This window comes from Bubalus kerabau, chromosome 16 (assembly GCF_029407905.1).
Source record: "Bubalus kerabau isolate K-KA32 ecotype Philippines breed swamp buffalo chromosome 16, PCC_UOA_SB_1v2, whole genome shotgun sequence".
Lineage (NCBI taxonomy): Eukaryota > Metazoa > Chordata > Mammalia > Artiodactyla > Bovidae > Bubalus > Bubalus kerabau.
In genome coordinates this window covers 75527488-75549205 of record NC_073639.1, presented here as the reverse complement: position 1 = coordinate 75549205, position 21718 = coordinate 75527488, and the positions used below count along the sequence as shown (strand labels likewise).

The window sequence follows — 21718 nt, the reverse complement described above, 5'->3', positions numbered from 1 at the left end:
TCTGCCTCCGTCCAGGAAACTTCTGGCACCCGAGCCCACACGTGCTCATAGCTGGATGCACACACAGGAGGCAGGCCCCGCGCCCCCGCACCTTCGTCCGCCGGGCGCTGGAGCTGCTGCTGGTGGCACAGGGACTGGAAGGCGTCCTCCTCCTGCCGGATGACCCGGTACAGGATGACCCAGGGCAGCACCGAGGTCACGTGGGGCTCCTTGGGCTCCTCCTGCACAGCCATGCTGCAGTCGATGACCTGCAAGATGGGGTGTCACGGCGGGCAGCTCGCCAGGCTGCAGGCGCTGGCTGGGGGCAGGCGGGGAGAGAAGCGGCCAGGTTACCTGGATGAGGTTATTGGTGAGCCGGGTGAGGCCACCGGCAGAGGACAAGTCCCGCAGGATGCTGCCATCTGCCGACAGAGCCTGCTCCATGCCCTGCAGCAGCTGGGTCACCGTGGCCACCCACTCCTCCTTGGCGGCAGTCTCGGTGGCGTTGACCATCTGCTGGACCGCCTCGTTCAGAGCCACATCGGAGCACTCGAAGCACTGCCGGTGGTCCTCCAGCCGGAGCAGGGAGTCCTGTGCAGGGGGAGAGGGTGAGGACACACGGTGGCCACGCTCCCCTCGGGCCTTGGGGCCTGGGGCGGGGATGGCAGGGCCGCCCTGTGTTTCTTGGTGCATCGAGCAGGAGCCACTGAGGTGTGCTGAGCCCATGGGCAGAGGTGGAGGCCGCAGCCGGAGCCGAGCCCTCTCCATGAGAACACACAGGAGGTGCGGCTGCGACAAAGTCAAGGAAAAGACTGGGGCCCCCAGCATCACCCTCGCGTGACACCACTCCCAGTGCTCGAGGCCAGAAAAAGCCAGAAGGCAGGAGACTAGCTGCCAGCGACTGAGGACAGGTCACCCCTGCCTGGGGCAACAGACCATCCCCCCAAAACGGGCCGTCAGGGATAATGGGAATGCAGTAAAGCGGCTACGTCTGAAGCTAACATGCAAAACTCACCAGGGTGCCTATAAACCAGAAACACACAGTCAGAAGACATAACAACCAGCAGTAACATCCTGCTAAAACAGCAACCCAAAACATCAGGACTGGAATCCACACGACCATGAGGAAACCACCCTATGCTGAAGAACGCGGCAGGCAGCTCATCTACCCGGGGCGACCGAGCCTCCTGCGTGTCCCAGAGGGGTCTCCAAGTCAGGCCCCCGCCCTACAAATGCTTGGAGAAGCGGGTTACAAGCACAAACCCCACACCTACCGTGGCTGGGAGAAGCCCAGCACACAGACCCCCGTCCGTCCACTGTCACACCGCCTGCCGGCCTCCCTGTGGAGAGCAGGCTCCATCAGAGGGCCCCCACCTGCCTCGTGCCAGGCGCACTGCAGGAGCTCCATCCTGATTCTGCAACCACAGGACGAAGGCTGCTCAAGCCTCGGAAAGGCTTTCCAAGCATAATGAACAAATGCACCACCGTTTGAAAACATCAAGAGATTTGATGTGCTAAAAATTCAAAACTTCTGTATGTCAAAGAAAACAGAAGCTGCAATTTAAAATCAGAAAAAAACTGACAAAAGCATTTGAGGGGGAAAAGATTAAGACCTTTAATATATAAAAACCATTCCAAATCAATAAGAAAGCACATTCTGCCACCAGGAAGCTGGGCAAAGATCAACTCACTCCTGCACAAGAAGCAGCAGTTCCCCGGGCGGCCGGCCGGCCTTGTCTCAGGCCCAGCACGGCGTGGTGCCTCCTCAGCAGGTGCCCATCCCTCCGGGGCTGTGGGCAGCGGGGGGGGGTGCTGTCCTCTCACCCAGAAGCTCCAGACCACAAAGCAGGAGCGCCTGAGCCCCTGGGTGGCCCCTCCCTGGACACACTTGGCTGCCCCCTGCCCCCAGTGAGGGCACCGAGGGCATAGCAGCTCCTCCCCGTCCTCACGCAGGGCTGCCTGACCTCCTCTCCCCTCCTCCTCACTCCCTGCCTCCCCTTCTGGTTCCACTTGCTCCCAGCCACACTTCTTACCTGTTTTCCAGTTTACGAAGCCTGAGAGAAGCCGGGCTCCCTTCCCAAACCCAAGCAGAAGGCCCCAGGGAGGTAACGAGTCTGAGGGACAAGCTACCAGCCCAGCCCGCACCGTGCAGCACACCCCAGGCATTCTCCTCCACGCCCACATGCCGGGCAGGACGCCCACACGCCCGAGCTCGTGAGGCCCCACGGCAGGCCTCTGGGGCAAGGACGAGCATCTGTGCCCCGGGATGAGATGTGAGAATGCCGTGCCCCGCAGACGCCACGCCCGGCTAGGCCCTGGGCGCCGGGGGCGGGGCATGCAGGGGCTGAAAGCGCACACAGGCCTCACCCACACTTGCTCCTTCCCCTCAGCAGCGCGACCCTCTAGGGCTGGTTAGCTCACCGTGCTTTTGTTTTGTTGTTGTACACAGATTTCATCTAGTTTTATTCGTACTCAACACTTAATTTTAAAACCAGTAAAAGCAATAAAGTAGAAAAATGCATTTAGAAAAAAAGAAAATAAAAACCAAAAAAGGCAGATGGACCATCAGGTGAATGGATGGCTGAACCCGACTAGCCACGCGAGACTGAGAGCCAAAGGCGGGGTTCCCTTGAGCCCACCTTCTGACCACTTTCGCCCACTGCCGCTGCAGGGAGAATTTCGCTCCGCTTCCCTCAGAGATGGCAGAGGGCGCGGACGAGGCGGGAGCACTCACCTGTAGCAGCAGCAGCTGGGCCGGCCTCTCGGGCACGGACGTCATGAACTCCAGGTGCTTGGCGCGGTCGCAGCCGCTGGGACGCAAGGTGGGGCGCAGCAGGCGCACAACGGCGCGGTGGTCGCCGGCCTCGTACAGCCGCTGGGCCTCCTCCAGAGACTGGCACCGCTCCAGCGACCGCAGGTTCTTGTCAATCTGGAAAAGGCCCGGATCACTGGCTGACCAAGCCATCGCGGGCCCCCGAGGCGGCCAGGGTTCTGCTCTTATCAGACCCAGACGAGGGGCGTTCACAGCAAGCAGCTGCTTCACAGATAGCACCTCTGTGAAGGTCAAAGCATTCCAGTCTCCAAAGAACAAACACACCAAAAACACAACCACCCCAAAAGCACAGGCTCCAGACATAGAGCACCAAAACAGTCAGCCAGGCTCCCAGTCACACTTCAGCAACCCAGACCCCTGGGCCGGGGTACAAGGCCACAGAGACCAAGCAGGGCCCGGCCAGAGGCCGGCACCCACCACCGAACCCTTGGGGCCCTCTTCGCCAGGAGGCCTGCCGGACACGGATAGCAGGCTACTGCACCGGGCCTGGCCCTGAAGCCACTCTGCAGGGCCTGACGGCCACCCTCAGCCCAAGGACGTGTCACAGACACGGAGCTGTGGGTGGGGGTCAGGGGCTGCACAGTGAGGGCAAGAGGAGAACCACAGGCCGCTGGCCAGCCCTGGCCACAGCAGTGCTGGTCTGCTTCTGGGGGCTTCCCCTCATCCTGCTGGAGCTGCCCCCACACAGGGCCTGGGAACCAAGCAAAAACCGTCCCCACCCCCAGCAGACACCCCCCCACCCTGTTCCCGGCCCCCAGCCCCCGGCCCCCGGCGGGTGCTCCATCAGGGCGGAGCCTTCAAGTCCACGGCACCCTGAACACCAGGGCTGCCTCTCCCGGGCCCCGTCCCGCCCTGTCTCCTAGTCCGCATGGACAGGTCCAGCCTTTGACAGGAAAACACCGTCGAGGAAGCTCTGCTCACCTCCTCCAGGGAGACCACCGAGTCGTTGTGGAGGTTGGGCAGGCGGATGACCACATCTCTCTGCTCGGCCCCCGCAGCGGCCCGAGCAGCGGCCGAGCTCTGCAGCATCTCCGTGCAGATGTCGTAGTTCTCCAGGGCCTGCTCCATGTCTCCCTGGGCAGAGGAGGCGCACTCACCGTGCTTGCCAGGGCCTGCCTCCCAAGCCCCTCACACGGGGGGCACCATGGGGGGTGGGCTGGCCAATGCCCACCTTCCCCCCTACATAGCAGCTGGCCAGAGTGGGGCTCAGCATGTATCTGCTGAATGGGTGAATGAACGAATGATTCACACCAGGGCCCCAGGGGGCCACGGTGACCCCTGTGGCCAGGGCGCGCGGCCCAGAACCTGTCCAGAGCTCAAGCAAAGGTGGCAGAGTTGTGACTCGACTGGCCCTGCCCCACTCCAGAACCAACTGAAGGGTGCCACGGTGTTCAGGGGGCTGGGGGCCAGCCAGTCTGCCCCGGTCCTCCACACAGCTCTTAGGAAGCACAAGCAAAGGGCCAAGACTGCAAGGCAACCTCTCTGGGTCTGTGGGGCCCACGAGACCCTCCCGGTGCTGTGGCTAGATGGGTGGTGGGCACGCTGGCTCCAGGAGCCTGACGTTCCCCCCAACACCCCGCTTCCTGAAGCCGAGCCCAGTGCCCAGGTGCCACCAGGCATGCACACACATGCTGCGTCACGTGACCAGCCCCTCCCCTCCTTGCTGGGTGCCCTGGCTTCCTCCCCAAGCAGCTGCCCCCAGACCAACCTGCAGCGCCAGGAACCGAGCCTTCAACCAGTACACGCGGACCACAAACTCCAGCCAGCCGTCCTCGAACAGGTCCCGCTGGGACGAGGCAAACGACAGTTGCAGGAGGTCCCCCAGGAAGTGGGCCCCTGGGAAGTCGGGGCCGAACCTGCCATTCAGCACGCCTGCGGGGCAGTTCCGAGGAGACACTGAAAACCGTCAGGCCGGAAGGAGTCAACCTCGTGAGCGGGGCCCAGATGCCCTCCTGCTCGCCGAGGCCCTGAGCCCGCGGAGCCCCATGGCCCCAAGTGGCCAGCGTCAGAGCCCAACGGGCCCAACAGGGATGCAGAAGCCCCGGGGCTCGTGGCCCTCACCAAGCAGACTGAGCTGAGCGTATCTGCGGACACGCAAAGCGTCCAGTGATGAACTGAGGAAACGGAGATGCCACGGCCCTCATCCCGAGTCACCAGCAGGCGGGTGGCTCCCGTGGGGCCCAGCCACTTCTCAGAGACCCGGGTCTTTCCTGGCCTGATGAAGTGACCTAGGAAATGTGCCCCCGGAGTGACTCGGTCCCCGGCTCCTGCCCACTCCAGAAAGTGAGCCCCCAGGGAACACGGAAGGGGCCTACCTGCAGAGCTCCGGCCCTTGGTCAGCAGCCACTGGTCCAGCTGCAGCTCCATGCAGGAGAGGGACATCAGCATCATCTCCTGCAGTACGGGCGCGGGGTCAGCAACGGGACCCAGGGCCAAGGGTGGGGACAGAAGCCTCAGCTAGACTCGACTCTGATGGGGACGCCACTCTGCCCTCTACCGGCTATCCATTCCATGAGTCCTAACCAGCGGTTGCTGCCGGCATCTAAGGACAGACAGACGGACCTCCCTGGGACGGACTCAGGAACACCGGTGAGACCCGCCCGCCTCTGGTCCTGGGGACCATCCCATGCAAGAGGCAGCCCTGCCACCCGCCAAGCACAGGCCTTCAGCCCTGACAGCGCCCGGGGTGGGTGCGTGGCTCCCCCGCGCACCAGGAAGCTGAGGCTCAGCAGTAAGGAGGTGCCAGCCCAGCCAAGGGGGCACAGCTGAGAAGTGACCAAGCAGTCTGTCCAGGGACCAAAGCTCGGCACCGCCACCGCTCCACCCTGCCCCGGGGGAGCGGACCCAGGCAGACGCTGCCAGGAGGCAGTCCCAGGAGTGTCCCAGGAGAGGCTGCCTGCCCAGGGGCCCCTGACCCACACGGCCCTGAGCACCTGTGAGCCAGGGCTCCTCCACGTCTGGGAGCCCTGAACGCCCCCAGCACTGCCCCTAGAAGCAGCCGTCCTCCTCCGAGGAAGAGGGGCCAGAGCGCCCCGCAGACCCACCTGGATGTGCCGGTTGCTGCAGTCCCTGAGCAGCGGGTTGGGCAGGCTGGCACTGTGCCTCCGCCAGCTGTGGTAGGTGCTGAGCACGACCTCCGCCAGGCCCGGCGGCCAGCGCAGCAGGAACCTGTGGCCCATGCTCTTCAGGAAACGCATCATCAGCTCCAGGACGCCCCCGTTGCTCAGGTTCCCCAGCAGGAAGGCCTGCACGTCCTGCTCCTCTGCAGGAGGGGCCCGGCGTGAGGGCGGGGGCCCAAAGGGAGGGGAGGGCCGACATAGGGGGGGCCCGACGGGAGGGGGCACCCTGACGTGAGAGGGGGGACTGACACGGGGGGCGACGGGAGGGGTGGGGCCCGAAGGGAGTCGGGGGCCAACACGGGGGGACCCTACGCAAGGGGTGGGGCCTGACAGGAGGGCGGCCCAACGTGAGGGGGGCTCCGATGTGACGGGGGGCCGACACGGGGGGACCCAACTGCAAGAGGTGGGGCCCGACAGGAGGGGGGTACCCAACATAAGGGGGGGCCGACGGGAGGAGGGGGCTGACGTGAAGGGGGGAGGCCCGACATGAGGTGGGGGGCCCGAAAAGAGGGGGGGCCCCAACGTGAGGGGGGCCTGATGGGAGGGGGGACCAGATGCAAGGGGGACCCGACGTGAAGGGGGGAGGCCCGACATCGGCGGGGGACCCAACGTGAGGGGGGGGCCGACATGATGGGGGGCCCAACATGAGGGGGGGTCCAATGGGAGGGGGGTGCCGATGTGAGGGGGCCCCAAAGGGGGGGGGACACGACGTGGGGGGGCCTGACGTGAGGGGGGGCCTGACATGAGTGGGGGCTGACGTGGGGGGGGCTGACATGAGGGGGGGCCCGACATGGGGGGGCCCGATGGGAGGGGCGTGCCAACGTGAGGGGGCCCCAAAGGGAGAGGGGGACCCGACGTGGGTGGGACCCGACGTGAGGGGGTCCTCCACGCCAGGCCTGCCTTCTTCGGGAGAGGAGGGCAGCAGTGTGGCGAGCCCGCGCCCCCCACAGCTGTGGGCGCCCCTGTCTGAGCCTCCAGGCCCGAGGGGGTGCGGCCTCACGCGGCAGCACAGCGCCCAGCACTCAGCCACACCCAACAGTGAGACGCACCATTGGACCAGCAAGGCCTGCGCCAGGACGGTCCAGCGCCTCACCCGGCCGAGCTCAGAGCTCAGGTGGGACAGAGCCAGGCAGCCCTGGGCCACCCCTGGACCACCGCCCAGACATGCCCCCAGCAGCGCCCGTGGGCCCCCTCCTACCGGACTCCATGAACGTGGCCGAGTCGGAGGACAGCCTGTGGGGCCCCGTGCTGGGGAAGCTCTCCAGCTTGGCCTCTGGCGGGACTTCATAGCTGTTAAAGGGGTCATCTTCCTCCTCAGGGTCCAGCTTTCTCAACCTGCAGGGAACACACGAGACTCACACCGGCCCGGCTGGCCCCAGGCAAGGGGGCTCTGCCTCTGCGGGCCTTCGCGGCCAGGTCTGGCCCATGCTTGCCTTCACCCATCCCATTAGGTGGTCATCAGGCATCGGGCCAAGGTTGGAATACAGCTGGGGTTGTGGCGACCCCTGTCCACAGGAAGCTGACCTTCAAGTGGGAAACACAGAAAGGACCCACATAGGGACTGATGCCCACAGGGAACTGGAGACAGCGGCCGCAGGACTTCGCCTGGACAGCAGTCAGCCAAGCCTCCACATGCTGAGGCCAAAGCAGGCTGGGAGAGCAGGGGGGGCAGGCAGCACCTCCACGATGCCGCACAGTGCTCTGGGCTCAGGGGAGGGGGCCTCTCCCGGCAGACCCCCCAGGGACTCTGCTTTCAGTTGTCCCCGCCGCCCCCCAAGGATGCACCAATGCACCGCTGCCCCCTCTGGGGACCACACCCAGCAGGCCACTGTGAGCCCCTGCCAGCCATTCGAGGAAGCTGACGTGAAAACCACACAGGAAACCAGCAGTTGAAACAAAGGTAAAAGAGAAGGAAGACACCATTCCCCACCAGCAGCGCTGGGGAACAAGGACCCGGGCGGGGCAGCGGGAGGGGGTGGGGTGAAGCACCCCGGGGCTCCCGCCGGGAGGCCTGCTCGGGAGGAAGCCACCAGAGAGCCCACATCCTGCTCCCGCTGAGAACGGCTCCACTCGGGCACATCCCTCTCCCCAAAGAAACAGAAAGGCAGAGAACTAGGAAAACCAAACCCTGTGGCCGGAGAGATTCACAAGCCACAGGAAGCTCCTGGCCGGCCCCACCCTCGTCAGCCTGGATGCACCACCCTGGAGCCGACGGTCAGGAGCCAGAGCCAGCTGAGGACCCAAGAAGGATGCTCACAGACACACGGCCACCTCCCAGACCGCAGGACCACAGAAGGGAGAAAACGGTGTAAAGTCTCAAAGACACAGACACAGGGCACGGGAGAGGACACCCTGGCTTACAAGACGTGCCCCTCAAACGTCGGTGGGCAGAGAACCCGCCTGCTCTCTGCGCTCGGGCAGGGGCGGTAGGAAGTCTAGCACCGTAACCCGGGAGAGCACAGGCACTGAGGCCCCGAAGCATCTGAGGGAGGGGATAGGGCAAGACGCAGGGGCCAGAGAAGACCCAGGGGACAAGCACGGGGGCGCAGACCCCTTTCCCCGGGCAGCCGGGCCCATCTCCTCCTGGGAGGCTTCTCTGAGGAGCCCGAGAAACGGGACGCCTCCCAAACCCGCCATCCACTTTCTCAAGCTCCAGGGACCCTGCGGAGCCTGGAGAAGCCAAACGGGCACCTCCCTGAGCACGGGCCCCTCCCACGGGCTGTCCTGGCATCTGCGCCTGAACAACGGGAGGCCCAGGCGTGAGGCATGAGCAGGCAGCCCCCGCTCTGAAGACACGCGAGTCCCGCTTCCTGCCTTCAGGACATTTGGAGGCCCCAGTCCAGGGGCGGAGGAGGCACCCACAGGGGAGGGTGGCCCCAGAACCAGAGGTGGGAGGGAGGCGGGAGGCTGTGTGCTTCCTCTGCCGAGACTGACAGGCCGCACCTGGACGGCAGGAACTTCAGCAGCAGCTCCTGGAAGTCCACCTTCTCTTCCTTCTTGCACTTGGTGTTTCGGACGCGGGCAGACCGCCGCTTTGCCGTCTCCCCGCTCTCCTCGGAAATCTTCTTCCGTTTCACCCCTTTCTTGGATTTATCTCCCCCGGAGACATCACCTTTACAAAGAGAGCGCGTCGGAAGCTCAGGAGAGCTGGGCCAGGGAAAGGCACCTCAAAGGGCTCAGCCCTTTTATAACCTGCTGCACACTTAACTCGAGGCTTCTCGGGCGTTCAAGAAACTTTCCATCCCCTCTATCAAAAAAGAGCCTGAGAAAAGGCCAGTTCAAATCCCTTAATCTCACCCCTTTCTCACCCACAGGCCAGGCCTCAAGACTACTTTCCATAGCTACAGAATGCCAGGGTCTCAGGGTCAAAGGCCCCCACTGGCTGTCCTGGGACGGGGCTAAGCAAACAGCAGGGACCCTGACTGCCCAGGCCTGAGGACCAGTGACAGGATGCGGGCAAGAGGGTCACGTGATTCATAGCAGACAGGTGTCACTCGTGATGAAGTTAAAAAGTTAGAAACCATTACATACATGTTCATTCAGAACCTTCTTCAGCCGCCACATAGTCTTTATCAGTGACACAGAAATCAAGAAAAGGCTCAGAAGCTTTGGTCCGAAGTGTTTTTGGAAGGCTCCAATGATGATAAAAATCAGTAATGCCATTCCAAGGGACATGACATCAGACGGCAGTGACTGCTGGCGGCTGCTTAGGCTGGGAGTGTCAGCGCCCAGCAGCACAGCAGGCAGGGGCCTGAGGAACTGTCCCCGAGGCCAACCCCGCCCCCAGGGCCCCACTGTGGAGGGAGGCCGGCCAGCAGCCCGGAGCTCTCCTGCAGGGCCAGGTGGTGGCAGGACCCGGCCTTTGGAGAGGGCAGGGTTCTCCAACTCTCACTGCCGCTCAGCAGATGGGGTCCCCTGAAGCCTTCCCCGGGGCCCGCTCACCGGTGGGGACGCCCGTCTCCAGCAGGCTGGGGCTGTGCAGCGGGAAGCTGGCCGTGGGCACGGGGGTGAACGTCAGCACAGGCTCTGCCACGGAGGCTGCAGGGCTGGCGCTGGCAGGGCTTGGCTGGAGCACGCTGACAGGCGCCACCTCCTCCGGGGACGCGGGGCGCTGTCCGGGGTCCTGATAGTCAGACAGGTCGATCCTCTTGCCCAGGCTGGGCCGCGGGGGCTCGCATGTGGTGAGGTGGTGGTATGTGGCCAGCAGGCTCTCACCGAGGCACTTCCAGCTGCAGGGGAAGGGTCACCACGCAGGCTCAGCACACACCACAGGGGGCCCCTGTGAGGGCGGGGGGCCAGGGTGACTGACCGCTGAGGTGGAGCCACTGGGCTGGAGTGGGGCCCACACCCTCCGCACTCCACGCAGGAGCCCCAGGGCATCTCAGCCCCACCAGGCAGGGACAGCTGCGGGCTCACGCGATAACCCCTTCTGAGCAAGGTCCCGTCTTTACCGCCCGGCGGCCTCGCCCCGCGGCGGCCACTCGTCTGGTTTCCTGGGGGAGGGCCACTGACAGGGATGAGCTCCAAAGGGCTCAACAGCTCCTGGGCCGGAGCCTGCTGGGTGCAGGCCGGGAACGTGTGCGTTTTGTCGTGAATAAGCCGTGTCACGTGTTGTGTTGTGCTGAGGTGCGCCATGGGCGACGCTGCACGCTGTCTGTCCTGTGTTCTACGTGTCATCACGTGTTGTGTTGCATGCCATGCTGTGTTGCGGTATGACAAAGTGTGGCATAAGGTACCCACCCACCCATCCCTGAACAGCTTCCCAGGCCCTTAGACTAAAAACCAAGGCCTCCACCTGTCGCCATGGTGCTGCCTGCCCGACCTCACTGCCCCACCCCGCCCAACACACCCTCAGCTGCGTAGCTTCGTTCAGTTCTGCAAACAAAACCACAGCCCACACGCTGCCGGGCCTTTGCACAGGCTTCCCCCTGCCTGACCCATGCCCACTCCTCCCTGGACTCCAGCTCTGGCCCTAAACCCTCTCCAACCCACGCAGCAGCGTGACCCCATCGTGAGCGTGGACTCATGAGCAGGACACCAGGCCCTGGGGTGGGCTCCCCACCCACCCTTAGCCCCTCAGAACCCTGAGGGCCCCCATGCGCCGCCCCCTCTCTCCTGGGGCGGGCGGTGAGCGGGGCTGACAGGAGTGTGGCAGGCGGCGGGTCGAGGACGGCATGGAGCGAGGGAATCCCGGCAGGGGAGGCCCGGACCATGCCCTGAAGTCACCTGCCCGTGTGTGCCCCGTGTCCCCGCCCATGCAGCGCCCAGCGGCTGCCTGGCACCCCGGACAACCTACGTGAGGAAGGGGATGGGCTGCAGCAGCTTCAGGTCCGGCTCCTTCTCGCGCACCGTCAGCGCCTGCCGCCTCCTGCGCAGCCCCAGGGCCTCGTCCACGATGGCCTGCGCCTCGGCCGCGCTCACCGACACCTCGTGGATGGACATGTCACTGAGAGTGCAAGGAACAGAGGCGTGACCGGGGCACAGCGCCACGGTGCAGATCCTACACACCGGCGTGCAGTTAACACCCTGTGATCTGTGTTAATTCTTCCCACAAATAAAATTACCACTTGGGCTGGAAAGGGCAGTAATTAGCGTCCTTAGCACCCATGCACACAGCATGACTAACGCCCTTTAATCTGCTCACAACCGGGCAGCAGGCGTTCGTCCGCCTCAGCAGGACCACGCTGACAGCAGAAACACCACACACTACTCCCATCCTCTGCTGAGAAGCTTATAAAGGATTTAACTATCCCACACTGCCCATCCAAAAACAGCCCTCAGACCAGCCAAGCTCACCAAAGCCCATGGAAGTCAACAGCAAGGGCAGGAGCTTGAGGCCTGGCGTGCCTCCCACGGACACACCTCTGCCAGCAGAGGCCCCTCCCTGCAAGGCTCCCTGGCACTCGTGGGCTCATCACCCGCCTCCCCAAAGAAGGGCAGTCCCGTCGGGACGGATGGGAACAAGAGACACGGTCTCCTGAGACATAAACACCGGGACAAATGACCACTAACCCCCAGTGGAAAACTCCCGGGGCCAAGTTGATACCACGGACAGGGGGAGTGGCAAGGGAGGCAGCAGCCCAAGCTTGGCAAGCTGCCAAGAGGGGACTTGGGAGCCAGAACACGAAAGAGGCAGGAGAGCGGGCCAGGGAGAGGTGGGGACTCCAGTGAGGGCGCTGGGGAGCCAGGGAAGCGGACAGGGCAGGGCCAGCAGGGCCAGCCCAGAGCCTGCCGGGCCTGGGCCCACTCTCCTCCCAGGGAGGGAGACAGGAGGACTGGGCGGTCAGGCTGCAAAGGACCCCATCCCGGAGGCAGGCAGGGCGGGTCAGAGGCGGGCCGGGCAGTGCGGAAAGCCCAGCCTTGGAGAGGGGAAGGCGGGCAGCGAGCTGGACAGAGGCAGCCCTGAGAGCCTGAAGCAGAGGCGCGGGCAGGACAGACCGTGAGGGACCCACCACTGGAGGAACATGCGGAGGGAGTCCTGGCGGAGGCACGGCTGCTCCTGGAAGATCTTCTCCTTGAGCACCAGCCCCTTGCTGTAGCGGCAGTCCTTCTCCAAGGCCTTGCAGATGAAGTACAGGCATGCTGGAGGAGAGAAAGGCGTGACCTCGGACTGCACTCTGACACCCTGGCCTTGCCAGCGACGCCAGGGAAGGGGCCCTGCTCTGGGGCCCAAGAGACGCTGGGGAAACAAGGACGCGACACCACCTGGACCCACCCGATCAGGAACCGCTTCTGAAAATAGTGACCCCGAGGCTGCCGGGGAGGGAGGACAGGCTGGACAACCTCTCTGGGGAACAGCGGTGGGGGGGAGGGGGGGGGAGGGCATCACACACAGACCCTTGACCCAGCAAACCCACCCGACAGGGCCCAGCTGCCTGCAAACCAGAGCACGACTGCCAGCTTGCTCTGCTCTGGACAGGATGGCCCAGGGCCCGGCCCAGCTCCACAGTCTGAGTGCGGATGCGAGGCACTCCCATCAGGAATGAGCAGAGAAGGACAGAGTGGGGAGAGGGGAGGAAAGCCAGGACGGAGCACTGGAGGGAGGACAGAGCCAGGCCGCCCCGCCAGCCACCCACTGAAGGAGAGCACGGCTCCCAGGAGAGGGGTGGGAGCAGAGAGAAAGACGGGGGCTGCAGCAGAGCTGCCGTGCCTGCGGCAGAGGGAGGCCTGCCTCCTCGGCTCAGGGACGGCCCTCGGCCCTCACAGGCGCACACACTGCTCAGTCCCCGAGGCCATCTTCTGCTCAAGACGGGTTTACCAAGCGCAGAGCCTGAGCCGGGGTGCAGAGATGGCAGAATACCAAAGGCTGGACCTTCAGGGGGCGCCCGAGCTCCAGGACAAGCCCCAGGGACACAGGGAAGATGCAAGCACCCGAGTCAAAATGGGGAAACGGGGTGGCACGCGGACGGCCACAGACGCACACGCACATCTGCGCCAGGACACGAGGGCCCGCGGTCGCAGCTGACCCCACGTGCGAGCCTGCGATGTCAAGCGTGCAGAGAAGAGGACAGACAGCAGAGGCCCCACAGCGGAGGCGGCGAGACGTGCCGGCCCCGCCTGGAGGGGGCAGGGGCGGCTGAGCTGGCTCTGGGGACCTGGGGAGAGGCTGGGGTCGCCTCGGGCAGTGACCACAGGGAGGGGATCCAGCAGCTGGCCAGGCTCGAGCACACGGAGCCAGGGAGGGGTGTGGGCCCAGCCTCCCAGCCTCCGCCTCCCCGTTCTGCCCCACCCGCCCCTGGAAAGTGAAGAAAGAGCCGCCAGAGCCAGCCTCCCGGCTGAAACCTTCACCCAGGCTGGGTGCTGGAGCACATCTGTGCCCGAGGCCAGCTCCCCTGCACCCTGTCCTGTCCAGGGCCCTCCTGCACAGCTGCCGGGAGGAGCCGGCCCAGGAGGCCCAGCACCCCGTCAGTGCCCGCCTCGGGATGGCCCGCAAGGGGCCATGTGTCCCCTGCAGAGCAGAGGGCCAGGCAGGGCAGCGAGTGACGCCACCACAAGGCAGAGGGAGGCTCCATCTGGCACAGGTGTTTCCAGCAGCCACGCTGCTCTACAGAGGGGGGAAGGATAAGCCGCTAGGAGAAAGGGAGCTTCTGGCACTGGGAGTGAGGCTGCAGCCACCAGGCCATCCATCAGCAAATCACAGGAGCAGGCGTGGGGCAGGAGGCAGCGGGGGTGGGTAGGGGGTGAAGGCTGAAGGGAGCCCGTCTTCCCACTACCGCGCCAGCGGCAAACCGCGACCGAGGAAGAAAGCCAGCAGAGCCAGCAGAGCACGGTGGGGAAGCAAACCCATCTCCATTCCCCCTGAACGCTGGGCAGCAGCCCTTGCGCGTCAGCGCGGGCCCGAGCTCGGCCAAGCCGCCCGCCCGCCCGCCCGCGCGGCACTCACTGGTGTAGTCGCTGAGGGTGTACAGGACAGTGATCAGGTTGTCCAGGCAGGGCCAGTGGTCAGGGTTGCACCGCAGCCCTTCCTCAAACGCGTGGCGAGCCAGGGGCACCCGGGTGAGCCTCAGGGCCACGAGTCCGATCTTATACCAGAGGCTGACGTCCGTGGAGTCCAGCATGACTGCCTGCAAGCAACGCCGCAGACGCCTGCTCAGTCAGCCCCACCCCTCCAGCAGGCGTCCGCGGGGACAGCCCCGGCCCGGCCCCCCAGAGTGCCCAGGGACGACGAGGGAGCCAGTGGCCCCCAGGGGCTGCCCGAGGCCTGCGGGGACCACCTCCAGGTAGAACTCCATGGCCGTCTCCAGGTCCTCTCGCTGGGCGGCCAGCTGCGCCAGGTTCTTGTATGTGGAGTACTTCAGCATCAGCCCAGGGTGCTTCAGCCCCTCCTTCTCATCACCAGACGGAACCGCCTGGGAATGCGGCAGAGAGGCGCAAAGTGAGAGCCAGGCCCTGAAGCCTCCGCAGGCCGTCAGCAGGGCCCCTGGCCTCCGTGCAGGCCTGGGGGCAAGTCCGGAACCACCCTCCACTGGAGAACAGTGTGGCCCCGGGGGTCTTTCAAGGACCCCTCCGCCCCCACCCCAGCTCCAAGCACACAGACGAGAAAGGCCAGACCCCCGGGAAGCAGTTTGCAGGCCATCTGGGCAGCAAGACAGGGAGGGGACGCGTCCAGCACGCCTGTCACGCCTGAGGCCCGAGCGTGGACGGCAGCGTCCAGAGCACCGGGGCCCAGCCGCCCGGCGTCCCCACCGTGCCCGGCTCTGACACTTCAGGAAACAGAAGGCCCCGAGCCACCCACACGGCGCCCCCACACTGAGAGGGGACACAGCACCCCACCCGGTAGACTGTGGCGCCCAGTAGGAAGGGCATTTGGGGGTCTCTGTGCCTGCAACTGTTCCGCGTGCTTCTCCGGACTCGCCCAACCTCGGAGCGCCCCTGCGAGGAGGGCGTTCCGCAGGTGGGAAAGCCCGGGGCACTCACCTCCCGCAGCAGGCGCGCCTCCAGCAGCTCGTGGTAGGCCTTGGCGGACTCCTCAAATCGGTCGTGCTTCTGCAGGTCCAGGGCCTTGTGGTACAAGGCAAAAGCCTCTGCTTCCTGAAAACCAAGACAGGAGGCGTTCTCCGAGAGCACAAAGGTGTGTCTCTTCAAGCCAACCGACCATGCGTGCGCGGGCTGCACTCCAGGCCGTGTGAGCCAGCCTTGCTGCGGTGGAGACAGTCCTGAGGCCCCAGCCTGCCAGGGGCTCACTGCTCAGAGGCCCCCAGGTGGACACAAGCAAGGTGGGCTCCGCTGAGTCTGAACACCAGCAGGCAGCACGCCGAGGGCACAGCCCGAGCAAGGCCAGGGCTCCAGGGGCCCCGCTGGCACCTGCTGGGGGGCGGCCACATCAGCCAGAACCACCCAGACTCCAGGAGGGCCAGCTGCGGAGGAGCCCGGGACCACACACCTGTGCCTCCTTTGTCTGGGTCTTGTGACTTTTAAAGCTTCCTTCATGATCGTCTTCGACCGTGGAGCTGGCGTTTAAGGCTGCGATTCGGATCTAGAGGCAGAGGTGTGAGGGAGGAGAAGAGCTGCTTTTAGATAAAACGTGGCTCATCTCGTCACTAACCTACAAGGCGCACAGCTCTCTGTAACACACTCTGCCTCAAACAGCTACGGCCTCCCCAGATGTGGGGCCGAGTGGATCACCCAGGGAAAGGGGACCTGGAACGTTCTGAAGGACCACTCCAACCTGCTTAGGAAACATGCCCACTACAGAAGGGACGGGCTGGAGACACCCAACAGCGGCCTGACGCAGCAGAAGACCCAGGCATCAGAAAGACAGACTCCAGTGACACGGGCTGGGTCTCCCTGCCACAGAGATGCGGCCCTGCCAACTGGACACCCACACCCTCGAAGGTGCCCACAGCCCCACTCGGACGGCCTTCAGGGCCCACCCTAGCACCCGCCCCTCGCCCGGGAGGGAGGCCAAGCACCAGCACATACCATCGTCAGAGCCTCTGGCGCCACCCGGTGGCGGCGGCGGGGCAGGGCAGCCCACGGGCTCCTAGGGAGGGAGGACAGGCTGAGGGGGGGTCCAGGAAGAGCCGGGCCACCAGGAACCGGGTCCAAAACCACGGCCTCTGGCTCCGGGCACACAGGCGAGCGCGCCTCGGGACCGCCCTGTGGTCTGCCACCTGGGGAGCCCCTGGCCTAGGGACGGAGCGCCTGCCCTGGCCAGACAACTGGGGACACGGAGGAGTGAGTCTGACATGCCCCCAGGGCTCACGGCTCAGCACATGTAGTAGATTGACCAACAGTTATTTCTTCAAAAGTTGAATAAAATGGAAACACAGGCAGCAGGTAGAGACCAGGTCACCCGCCGGGATGGGGAAAGTGAAGGAGGAAGGCCTGCTGGAGGCCTGAAGGAGGAAGACTGGGGTGCAGGCGGTGGGTGGGAGGGGGTGCAGGGGCCTGGAGGGCGAGAGGGCAATGCAAAAGAAAAAACTATGCGGAATACAAGGGAAAAACTTAGAGGCAGGCAGACCAGTGTGAAATCTGTAGAGAACGACAGGACTGGTGAGGACGTGCAGAAATCCGACCCTCACACCCTGCAGATGGGAATGGAAGCAGTGACGCCTGCTGGCAGTGGCAGTTGCTCAGAACGCTAGTCCACTCCCAAGGGAAGCGGACACATGGCCACAGCAAAACTCGCCCACAAATGTTCACAGCAGCATCACTCATGACAGACTCCAGGCGGGAGCCACTCAAATGCCCATCAGCTGACAGATGGACACAGAAAATGTGGGATATCCAGACAACCAATGGATTATTATTCGGTCACAAAACAGACCACAGTGCTGCACCTGCTACCACCTGGATGAACCATGAGGACACAGCCATTAAAAGAAGCCGTCACCAAGGCCACAGACCGCTGCTTCCATTTATGTGCAGCGTCCAGACTCCATGAGGCCACAGAAGCAAGAAGGAGGCGGAGGCCGGGGAGAGGGACAGACGGGGGTGACTCCTGTGGGGAACAGGGCTCCTTTCTGGAGTGGGGACAGTGGTGGAGGCTGCACAGCTGTGTGCACATGCCCACACTCACGGATCTGTGGGGTCTGGTAAAGGAAGACAGGGCAGGAGCCTGACTGCAGCGTGGGGAGCAGGGGGCACGCCCCAGGAGGAAACCCACAGAACTGAGCCCTCAGGGGCCTCCAGGGAGCAGCAGGGTGCCAGGGAACACCGGGCTCCAGCCTGAGGGGTGGGATGAAGACGCAGCAACACCAAACGCTCCAGGGAGGGCAGAGCGAGGCGCCAGGAAACGGCGCACCCGGGGGTCAGCACAGAGCCCCGTGTGGGCCCAGCAGGCAGTATAAGTTGAGCCTTGGCAGGGACTGAATACGTGCTCTACTCGTATAAAACAAAATGACACGACTCCCACCAGCAGAGCTCTCAGCTACGACCTCCACACGGGCTCTGTGTTCTCCAAGGGCTCTTACAAGGAAGGAAAAAGTACAGTCTTCTTCACAGACAAGGAAGACACAACCCCACTAGGTAGATAGCTATTTCATCTCCTGGCTTCTACATTTAAACAAGCAAAGCATGCTGCTGATTAACTCTGGAAACTGGCTTCACCATAAACTACGCTGGGATGGACACTGTGATCACCAAACAGTCAGGGGGCGGCGCGAGGAGCGTGGTAGGGAGCAAGAGAAAAGCATGTGCAAAGGGATTATTTATCGTCCAGAACACAGATATTTTAAAATCCAACTATTTATTTTTGCATCAATAGGAAAATCATCCGAGTTAACCTCGTACAGCCTGGCATCCCGGGGTATTTGGGAGAACACTGACATTTCTTCTTCGAATTCTAGGAACTTTATACGCATCTTATTTGGGAATATAACATACCTACCAATTCAGTGCACACATAAGGGAGAAATGGACATTTCATGTGGCCAAATAGAAGAAAACTTCATTAGTGGAATGCCTATGCCTGTCTCCACAAAATGTACACAGGTAACAGAATACGTTCGTAGTGGAAGATAAAGTATTCAGAATACGAACACTTCTAAAATCTTACCCCACGGGTAGAGCATGTTTGTGTTTTTTGGCCTAAAATGCATAACTTCTCTCTAATCATGAGAAAACAGCAGACAGCCTAAATTGAGCAATATTAGACAAAAGTAGCAAGGCCAAAAAGTTAATAAAACACTGAATAACTTTATGGACTAGGGTTGTGACTATGCAGAAAAGTGACAGTTGAGTTAATAATATTGTATGAGTATGACTTTCCTTTTACTGACAATTGCACTAGGATTATGTAAGATGTTAAAGTTAGGGAAGCAGGGGGAGAAACATTTGGAAATTCATTGTATCATTGTTGCAACTTTCCACTAAGTCCAAGCGTAGTTTAAAAGACAACCTATAGAATGGGAGAAAATATTTGCAAATGGTGCAACTGACAACGAATTAATTTCCAAAATATACAAATACAGCTCACACAACTCAATATCGAAAAATACACAATCAAAAAATAAGCGTAAGTTCTAAATAGACACTCCTCTGAAGAAGACATACAGGACTTCCTGGACACACAGCCCAGTGGTTAAGACTCCATGCTTCCAAAACAAGGACACAGGTTCAGTCCTTGGTAGGGGAGATGCCACATGCCATGGGGCAACTAAGCCCACGTGCCAGGACTACTGAGCATGCGCCATGGAGTCCTCAACCCGCAAGCACTGTAGGCCAGGCACCCTAGAGACCGTGCTCCAAAACAGGAGAAGCCACCACCGTGAGAAGCCCGTGTACAGCAAACAGAAAGTGGCCCTAGCTCACCCTAACTAGAGAAAGTCCGCACAGCAACGGAGACCCAGCACAGCCAAGAATAAAAACACAGATGCAAAAGACACACGGGGCTTCCCTGGTGGCTCAGACCGTGAAGAATCTGCCTGCAATGCAGGGACCTGGGTTACATCCCTGGGTTAGGAAGGTCCCCTGGAGGAGGGCATGGTGACCCACTCTAGTATTCCTGCCTGTAGAATCCCCATAGAAAAAAGAGGAGCCTAGTGTGCTGCAGTCCATGGGGTCGAAGAGTCAGATGCGACTAAGCATACAAAACATGCATGAAAATATATTTAACATCACTAATTATTCAGTCAGTTCAGTCGCTCAGTCGTGTCCGACTCTTTGCAACGCCACGGACTGTAGCACACCAGACTTCCCTGTCCATCACGAACTCCCGGAGCTTACTCAAACTCATGTCCATAGAGTCGGTGATGCCATCCAACCATCTCATCCTCTGTCGTCCCCTTCTCTTCCTGCCTTCAATCTTTCCCAGCATCAGGGTCTTTCCCAATGAGACAGTTCTTCGCATCAGGTGGCCAAAGTATTAGAGCTTCAGCATCAGTCCTTCCAATGAATATTCAGGACTGACTGCCTTCAGGATGGACTGGTTTGATCTCCCTGCAGTCCAAGGGACTCTCAAGAGTCTTCTCCAACACCACAGTTCAAAAGCATCAATTCTTCGGCGCACAACTTTCTTTATAGTCCAACTCTCACATCCATACATGACCACCGGAAAAACCACAGCTTTGACTAGATGGACCTTTGTTGGCAAAGTAATGTCTCTGCTTTTTAATATGCTGACTAGGTTGGTCATAGCTTTTCTTCCAAGGAACAAGTATCTTTTAATTTCATGGCTGCAGTCACCATCTGCAGTGATTTTGGAGCCCCCCAAAGCAAAGCCTCTCACTGTTTCCATTGTTTCCCGGCCATCAGTAAAAAGTCTACAAACAACAAGTGCTGGAGGGCATGGAGAAAAGAAAACCCTCTCACCCTGCTGGCGGGAATGTAAACTGGTGCAGCCGCTACTGAGCACAGTCTGGAGGTTCCTTAAAACACTAAAAACAGAGCTGCCACAAGACCTTGCATTCCCAATCTTGGGGATGGGGGATGGCGGGGGATGATGGACCTAATCTGAGTTTGCTTTTCAACTATTTAAAAATGTAAAAACCATCCTCTGCTCTTGGGCTGTAGCAAAACAGTGGGCTAGTGAGCAAAGAATGATTTCTACATTTTCAAATGGCTGAAAAACTTCGGGACACATGAAAATTACGTAAAACTTACATAAGACTCAAACTTCGGTGTCCTTAAACAAGATGTTATGAAAACACTGCCCCACTCTTACATACTGTCTTTGGCTGTGTCCAAAGTACAAGACAATATAGAGCCCCCAAGTACTTATATCACCAAAAGTATACACATTATAGTCACAAGACATAATATTATAAAAAAAACAAAGAGGAGCCTGCTCACTGGAAAAGACAGTGATGCTGGGAAAGATTGAAGTTGGGAGAAGGGGACGACAGAGGATGAGATGCTTGGATGCCATCACCGATTCAAATGGACATGGGTTTGGGTGAACTCCGGGAGTTGGCGATGGACAGAGAGGCCTGGCGTGCTGCAGTCCTGGGGTCGCAAAGCGTCGGACACGACTGAGCAACAACCAAAAGGGTCACACGGAGGGAAGCCCGGCCGCGTGAAAGCCGCATACACAGCCTGCCCTGCAGCGACCCAGGCGCCCGAGAAGTGAGAGGCCCCAGAGCCGCCTGCGCAGCGCCCCCCGCCGCGGTCCGGAGACTCGATCGGGCCCGAGGGCGGCGGGGCGGCCACGGCTTGCAGCCTGAAGCCGCCGGGCCGCGGGGGGAGCCGGGGACGCGGGATACCACCCGCAAGGGGCGCTCACCGCGCAGCACCGCCGCGAAGGTGAAATGGAAGGACGCGAGGCGGGGGGTCAGCGCGGGGCCCTGCGCCGCGACCGCCGTCCCCAGGCGAAGCCCCCCACTCTCAGGCCGCCGGCTGAGCAAGGACCTGACTAAAGGCCCCCGCCGGGCCGCTCCGGCTCCCGGCCTCGGTCTCTTCGCGGGGAGCCCTGGCGCCAGCCCGGCCGGGCCCCGCGCCCGCCGCACCTCAGGCTTCCGCCCCCCCCCCCGCCCTCAGAGTCGCGCCCCAGCCCCGGGTCACCGCAACCCCGTCGCCCGCGGGCTCACCAGGCGTATCCACAGCAACCGCCAGGGCGGCCGGACCCCTGCGCCGGCCAGCTGCGCGCCTGACAACAAGGCGCGCTCCCATTGGCTCAGGCGCCGGCTCCGCCGGCCAATCAGAGAGCGCGCACGCGCCTTCCGGCGCGCGGGGCCCCGGCTGCTTGCGGACGCGGCCACGCGCAGAGCTTCGAGCGTGGCTGCGGACTCGGCGCCAGCTCCCACAGGTCCTGTTACCTAGGAGGCGCTCAGTTGGAGGGGCCAGGCCCGCGGGCCTGCACAGTAACTACCCTGCACAGTAGTAACAGTAACGCACTACTGTTTCAGCC

General features: G+C 62.1%; 1 protein-coding gene across 3 annotated transcripts in view; it reads right to left on the bottom strand.

Moving 5' to 3' along the window:
* Window positions 1-21450, bottom strand: part of CABIN1 (calcineurin binding protein 1) — a 71661-nt gene extending 50211 nt beyond the window's left edge. Inside the window, exons 1-18 of one of the 3 annotated variants that reach the window (XM_055549704.1) lie at window positions 21399-21450; window positions 16354-16414; window positions 15815-15907; window positions 15349-15462; window positions 14646-14780; window positions 14315-14495; window positions 12384-12513; window positions 11228-11377; window positions 9874-10160; window positions 8875-9043; window positions 7130-7266; window positions 5857-6074; window positions 5128-5206; window positions 4521-4708; window positions 3734-3886; window positions 2714-2908; window positions 334-570; window positions 92-248 (exon numbers count right to left, since the gene is read on the bottom strand). In XM_055549704.1, the coding sequence (XP_055405679.1) occupies window positions 92-248; window positions 334-570; window positions 2714-2908; window positions 3734-3886; window positions 4521-4708; window positions 5128-5206; window positions 5857-6074; window positions 7130-7266; window positions 8875-9043; window positions 9874-10160; window positions 11228-11377; window positions 12384-12513; window positions 14315-14495; window positions 14646-14780; window positions 15349-15462; window positions 15815-15907; window positions 16354-16356 (2626 nt within the window). In that variant the 5' untranslated portion in view covers window positions 16357-16414; window positions 21399-21450. The remainder of the gene's footprint in view (window positions 1-91; window positions 249-333; window positions 571-2713; window positions 2909-3733; window positions 3887-4520; window positions 4709-5127; window positions 5207-5856; window positions 6075-7129; window positions 7267-8874; window positions 9044-9873; window positions 10161-11227; window positions 11378-12383; window positions 12514-14314; window positions 14496-14645; window positions 14781-15348; window positions 15463-15814; window positions 15908-16353; window positions 16415-21398) is intronic. The other 2 variants (XM_055549705.1, XM_055549706.1) reach the window with 2 other exon arrangements.
* Between the last annotated feature and the right edge of the window lie 268 nt (window positions 21451-21718).